The following is a 7,428-nucleotide window of genomic DNA, read 5'->3' as shown; positions in this document are numbered from 1 at the left end:
CTAAGGCAATTGTTGGTGGCGCCTTGGGGTTTTAGTTGGTATGCACAAAAACCCTCCCGCACTAAGCAGTCGCGCCCCAGAAAAAAATAACTGGGGAAAGTACGGAGCGAAAAATAAAAGAATTCAATGGCACTACAACCCCATATGGTCCCTGGGCTCAAATTGCATCATCATCATTTTTATAGAGACTTAAGATTAGATTTTTAGCTCTAAGACATGCTGGTTTTCTCACGTCTGTCATGCGACGTAGAAAAATCCATTGGTGCACAGCGTATACGAGTGCACGACCGTAGAATAGACAATAGACCAACGCTGCTTGAAAGCACAGAGCTATTTAAGAGTTTAATAAGAGCTTTGAAACATTAAGTTATTTATTTATTATTGAATATCTACATAATTAAAAAAATAAGTTAACAATAGTGTGGTGGAAATACTTTCTATTCCCCAGGACGTCGAACAAAATCAATACGTATATGTTAACGTAAAATTGTAAACACCGTTAGATTGTAATCTATCTCGCGAGATTATAAACTGTCGAAAGATTGTGAACCTCAGCTTACTGCTTACAATTTAACGTATTATTATTCGGTAGATTGTACTACACTAACTTAGTTATCATTCAAACTTCTTTGGTCAATTACAGATTAATTTTACTTTCCAACAATTTCATATAACTACCGAATATTAATACGTTAAATTGTAAGCAGTATGTTGAGGTTCACAATCTTTCGACAGTTTATAATCTCGCGAGATAGATTACAATCTAACGGTGTTTACAATTTTACGGTGACATATATAATGTACAGCTTGCCAGCCAGTGGACTGTGAAATATGTGTTTAAATTTATATGTATTACATGTCAGAAGTATTTGTATAGTATAATATGTAGTGTATTGTATAAGCAAGCTGAACTAAATATTTAAGAGGGTGAGACCTAACAACCCTACGGCAACCTACAGACGTACTCTAACACATAATAGTGTATTTATATATTAATAAGTACGGGTCTGCACCACGAGACCTAAGGTAACAGACGGAGCACTACGGGTAGGATCAAAGGTTCAAGGTGGTGGGATTATCTTAAAGCTATCAGGCAGGCTCACCACGATAATTAAGGACTTGAAGTAGTCTTCGCCACTTTGAGAGGAAGTGAGAAATGAATACTAAAATCAACGATATAACATATAAGTATTATATTGCGCGTAATAGGATGGTACATTATAATAAAAAATCTAAATATTTATGCATAATATGTTTCTAGGATGATAGAATTATCCTAGAAACATATTATGTACATTTAATATACATATATTCAAATATAATATATGAAAGGCTTAAACGCATAAATAACACTTATTAAAGCTTTTAAGTTCACCCATTTAATATAATTGTCCAGATCAATGTATCAACACGGATTTTTAAGATCACGAGTGCTAATATACCACTAATTAAAATAAAAGTAAAAATATTGAGGTCGCTTGGTATGCAAGGTCGCGGAGTCCATAAAGAAGCATGATCATAGAAGTTACGTTTGTTACTGGTGGATGGTGTTATGCAAACTTTAAATGGGCATTTCTAGGCATTTTTATTACGTCTTGAGGTAAAGAGAAACTGCAAGCATTTTCATGCAGTTTTCACAAGATTGGAACCTTATCGAAGCCAGAAAGATCATTCTAGGACCCCGTTACGACAAGGATATATAAGCGAGCCTAAACGCGACCCAAAAAATTCGATTGCGAATGCGATTCCAAGAGATTAAAATCGAAGAGATAAAGTGCGAATAGTGAAGACAAGTGAAAAAGTACTGAGTTAAGTGCACGTAATTAGTAATAGTATTTTGTGTGTGGTAAATAGTGTATTTCTGCGTGTAATCGTTGAATTAATAAAAAACCCTTGAAGAGATCTACGGTGTTTTTGACGTGATAACGTCTTTAAAATCGTTTTAGTCGGGTGACATGTTCAGAAACTTGTGTCACACCAAAACCTCACGAGCGCGATCGCAGGTATAACGAGAGAGAGACGGACCGATCTCCCGTCTCATCTCGAGCGCTGCCAGTCATTCCGTGAATGTATGAAGAAAAATGTATATCATAGTCGAATAAGTAAACTTGTCATTTTACACCCGAAATTTATCATCAAAAGTGTGAATAAAACGATAGATGTAATTTAAAATTTGAAAAAATTGTTATCTTCATTAATTCCTTACTTCCCAAAAACTTATATCACCAATAAGACGTTATCACGTAAACATCTCGATCGTAAACCTACTTTACAAACAACCAATATTTTTTTTGTAACAATATTATATTGATATATTATACATATGTTAGAGATAATGTAATAAGTGAATATGATGTATTTTTATGACAAAAAATCATTCTCGGTCGGTCCAATTGCCTTTTTGTTCAAGTTCGTCATGCATAACACCGTCCAATAATGATACGTCCATCTTCACGTATTTAGATTACAAAATCAAGACACGATTTAATAAAGAGCAGTGGATTAATATAGATCGATATGAACAACATTCGCTATAAATAAGCACATCATTTTTTTCTCAACACATTCGTACTATCAGCGTTTTAGCAGTAGCAACATCCTCGCAATGAAACTGGTATAGATTTGTTTATATATTGCTTTTACTATAATTGCAAGTTGATTAGCTTTTTTAAAGACTTTATAATTGAGTTGTGTGTATGGAGTACTAATCACCCTATATAATCGTGTATGGGACTGTGAAATTTAAATACCATTGATCTGATAGCTCGTTACAATTATCATTGCTTCGCTGGGAATCAAACCCCGGACTTCTAAGCATCTAATAGTGGAAAATTATACATATCCTTAACTCTTTTTTCTGAAATGATTACCTGTATTTTTCTAGGTTAAACAAAAGAATAATACGATTTTTTATTTTTTTCAGTTCATAATCCTAACCGTGGCTGCCTTGTCTAGCGGAGCTAAGCTGGACAAAACGTACCTGCCTCCTTCATCAGCCCAAGCTGCTGGTGGAGACTTTTTGGATACCCCGAATTTCGGTTCTGGTGATACCTTCATTCCCAATGGCCAAGACGTCAACAGATACAACTATGAAGGCAACTTTGACTACCGCCCGGAGAGAACACAGGCTGCTTTTGAAAGGAACGCAGCGATCCTCCGCCAAGACAATGTGAACAATGGTGATTCCTACTCATTTGCATTCGAAACAGAGAATGGCATTGCAGCTGAAGAGAGCGGTGTAGCGACAAATGGTGTAGAGGCTCAAGGCGGCTTTTCCTATATTGGTGATGATGGAAAGCAGTACAGTATTAGGTAAGTAATTCCTTTCCTTTCCAAAAAAAAAAAATATTTTACATTTTTAGTTTTCCTATATCAGCTATAAGTTAACCACGGTGAAGATATTTCTAATTGGAAAAGAGCAATACACTAATATTTAGAAAATAAATAAAAGCTTTTATTCCTTCAGAATTACACTAATTATCTACGCAACAATCGTACAAAATAATTTTCAGATGGTCACTGAATTTAAACATTTATACTTATTACAGTTTTATAGAGAAAACTATTACCATCTAATCAAAACATAACAAATAAATCTTCTTATTACAGATATACCGCTGACCAAAACGGTTTCCAACCACAAGGCGATCATCTCCCCACATCCCCACCCATTCCAGAAGAAATCCTTAAGGCTCTAGAACAAAACGCAAGGGATGAAGCTGCGGGAATTTTTGATGACGGTAAATACTTTATTTTAATAGCAATAAACTTGCAACATCTATGGAAAAGCTTTTGAAATTATCGGCTCTATTGGAAATTAGACTCAAGATTTTTCAATATTGGTTCAGCGGGTTCCAGTGTATTGGAGATTATTGACCCCTCCCCCCACGTAACGTTTCGTGACTACCCAGTGGCTCTTTATACCTAAAACTTATCATTATGTGGTGTAAAGTACTGGAAAGTCTAAAATAATATAGATAAGAACGCGTAATTCAATCCCCGCCCCGCATCGTAACGTTTTACAACCCCCCCCCGTCCAAAATTCGTTACGTAATACTTGAACGCTCCCTTATAACATAGGCATGTCAGTGTATTAAAGCGAAATTTTACAGGCTCATACAACGAGGCTAAATATGAAAGCAACAACTACAAAGAGAACTACGGTAACTATGAAAACAGATACACCGTTGATCCATCCAACGCCCAAACAGACGATGACTCCATCATCACCGATTCCGCAGCCTTCAGAAACCCTAACTATTATCAACCATCAAGAATTCCTTCGGTGACCAAAGCTTACTTACCTCCAAGATATTGATATAGACTGATGCATTCCGACGGACTTAGATTTAATAAATTATAGAAGAAAATTGTTCTTTTACTATACCTACTCTTGACTACACTACTACGTAAAAAATGCTAATCAATAAAAAAGCTCATGCCTATTTCAAATATGCATTATTAGCCAGATTTGTCTCTGAATATTGAAGCGTATATATGAATTATGAAATGACTTACTAGCTTTCTATTAATAAAAAATAAATCCAAATAATTGCACCGTTTTATCTGCAGTATATTAATGACGATTTTTATTACAGTGTAAACACAACTTTATAAATAAAGAAAACAGTAGATCTACAACCTTTTTAAATCTGGGCCTCAGATTTATGTTTCATGGTATTTAATATTTATCAATCTAATAAATTTTCTATGAGCGTCCTATGCCTGACAAACGCCGTTAACTTTTTGGGTCGTAGGCAAGCCGGTGACTTCACGATGTTTTCCTTCACCGTTCGAGCGAATGTTAACAGCGCACATAGACATATAGTCCAATCATGCACTTCCGGGGATCGAACCTACTCCATTAGGGATGACCGTCGCACGCTGAAGCCACTAGGCCAACACTGCTCAGTCTTTATAAATAGGAATTTATGATTTGTGCAAAATGTAAATAGTATCTAGAAATGAAAAATTTCTTCCCTAAACTATACCTATACTCTAAAGTTTTTATAAACAGGTAGTAGTAACTAGATGTAGTAATATCTTAAATAGAGGTAAACGTTATCACTTTCACAATATTTCATGACAATGCAGATTTTTAAATTTAGAACATTACCTAATGACTTCAAATCTAGATAGAGAAAAGCTTGAACGTCTTCAAGTTATTATAACAACTTGATCTGATCTAGATAAAATTTCATACTACATTGAATTTTACATTCAGTCTTGCAAGATCTCTACCAGAGATAATCGTACATATCAGACATTGTTTCTTTTTCACGAACAAAAAAAGAAGCGCGGTGAAGAAATATACTCTTTATTTTATAACTTTTAAAAGCTTGGCGTATCTTTTACTTTAGTGTTAAAATTGTGAAACCACCTTTTCACCATTTTCTCTTACACTACTAATTTAAAAATAATTGTTTTAGTATGGAAAAGTGCCTAAGTTGATACTTCTAAACATAATATTCTGATAATATTATGGGTAGTATAATATTTTATACTATGAATAGTAAAATTAACGATGTTTCTGAGCTAAACTAGTTACCAATGATATCTTAAACAATAAATAAAAACTAAAAATGGTCTTAACACCAACTCTTTAATCAGTCTTTGACTTCGTTTTGGAATGTCCAACAAAACAGATAAAATTGTTTTACAGTTAAAAATATTTTCTAAGGGTATACTGTATTCTTAGTTATTTAAATTAAAAGGGTTTCAAAATGTGTATATGTATAATATTTGTATGAAATATTTTAGAATTTTTTATAGCACTCAAGAACCCTATTCATACTTGTCAACTTCCGAGCAGTTACTTAGTTAACTCATATTCACATCTAAAAATCAATGGCACTACAACCTCTTTAGGACTGGGCCTCAGATTTCTGAATCTGTTTCATGATCATTTTTCAATCTAATAGGCAAGTAGATGATCAGCCTTCTGTGCCTGACACACGCCGTTGTCTTTTTGGTTTCCTCACGATGTTTTCCTTCACCGTTCGAGCGAATGTTAAATGCGCACATAGAAGGAAAGTCCACAGCCGGGGATCGAACTTACGACCTCAGGGACGAGAGTCGCACGCTAAAGCCACTAGGCCAACACTGCTCATAGTCACATCTAATGACATTTATTTACTACCAAGTACCATTGGTGACGTTCTAATACAATATTATCATTGTTAAATCATGATTTTACACATATATAGAACGAGGTGTTGCTAGCTGCAAGCAGATGATCATAGCGGTGGCGGTTTTAATTAATTCATGGTCAGTACAGGACAATTCAATTGACAGACTAAAGGTTTTCATGACAGATGATAGTAAAAGTAGCTTTAAGTATAACAGGAATTCTGTAAGCTGGGCGTGTAATAGAAAATAAATATGTAAGATATTCTTTTAATAATTAAATTGTCATTATACTTCTAGAAATTACCACTACATTTAGTGTTGCCCAAATGCAAGACCAAGACGAGACTTAGGCCAGTCTTGGTATTGTCTTGCGTCAATACACCTGGTCTTGGTCTTGGTCTTGGTATTGCGCTCTCAGTCTTGGTCTTGGTCTTGATCTTGCAGCAAGAGTCTCGCAAGTCTCGCAAGACTTGCAAATACCTATTTGCCTATTGCTATTTGTGGGGGCTTGCGGGCTATCCTGGAGCATTCAGCAATGTATTGTACATCAACCAATAATAGCAGGCAGGCCACAGGCATTGTGTTCAGATTAGCAGATTTCATTACAGTGTGCGTAGGTACATTTTTTAGGCAATTTGTCGTACTCGTGACTGTCGCGCTTTGCTACGTAGGTACTGTCGTTAAAGTATGTGTAAGTAAGAAACGATGTAGGTACCTACTACAACAAAATTGTATTCCTTAGAAAAATAATCGTCGTACCTACACGACGATTATTTTTATTTATTTAGTAAATCATCGCTGAAGACAATAGTCGCTACTAGAGTAGGTACGATAGAAGTTGATAAACCGACACTGCAATTCTCGATGATTTTAAAACAAAATGCGTAAAGCAATATGACGTCGCTCATATTTGGAGCTTTTCCACGTTTCAAGTTTGTTAAAATCACCCACTTCCAATTTTGCAGTGCAATGTCCTTTAAAAAGGTATAATAGGTAATCTATATATATAAAAATGAAACCCGTTTTCCGTTGTCACGACATAACATGAAAACGGTTTGACCGATTTGTCTGATTTTTTTAAATAATATACCATGAAGTACGAAGATGGTTCTTATGGAGAAAAATTAAAATAAAATTGAGTGAATCAGTCTAAAAACAACACTTTTCTATATTCCCATACAAAATATTCGTAATAATACTTAAAAGTGAATTTGAACTTTAATACCATAGCATAAAGTTCAAGTGTTAGTGGAGGGGTTCCGGGAAGGTAAATTTTTATTTTTTGACATAATGTATTTG

The 7,428-nt window shown here is 34.8% G+C and overlaps 1 protein-coding gene across 1 annotated transcript; it reads left to right on the top strand.

Annotated features, from left to right (window-relative positions):
- Nucleotides 1–2,511: 2,511 nt before the first annotated feature.
- Nucleotides 2,512–4,370, top strand: LOC125057474 (cuticle protein 3-like). The gene is made up of 4 exons (XM_047661199.1): nucleotides 2,512–2,614; nucleotides 2,924–3,312; nucleotides 3,610–3,740; nucleotides 4,113–4,370. The coding sequence occupies exons 1-4, from the start codon at nucleotides 2,606–2,608 to the stop codon at nucleotides 4,316–4,318; spliced, it is 735 nt and encodes a 244-aa protein (XP_047517155.1). The 5' UTR covers nucleotides 2,512–2,605; the 3' UTR covers nucleotides 4,319–4,370.
- Nucleotides 4,371–7,428: the final 3,058 nt, after the last annotated feature.

The sequence above is a fragment of the Pieris napi genome, chromosome 16 (genome assembly GCF_905475465.1).
Source record: "Pieris napi chromosome 16, ilPieNapi1.2, whole genome shotgun sequence".
NCBI classification, from domain to species: domain Eukaryota; kingdom Metazoa; phylum Arthropoda; class Insecta; order Lepidoptera; family Pieridae; genus Pieris; species Pieris napi.
Note: the sequence above shows the minus strand (reverse complement) of the source record. Positions and strands in the feature narration are given on the sequence as shown.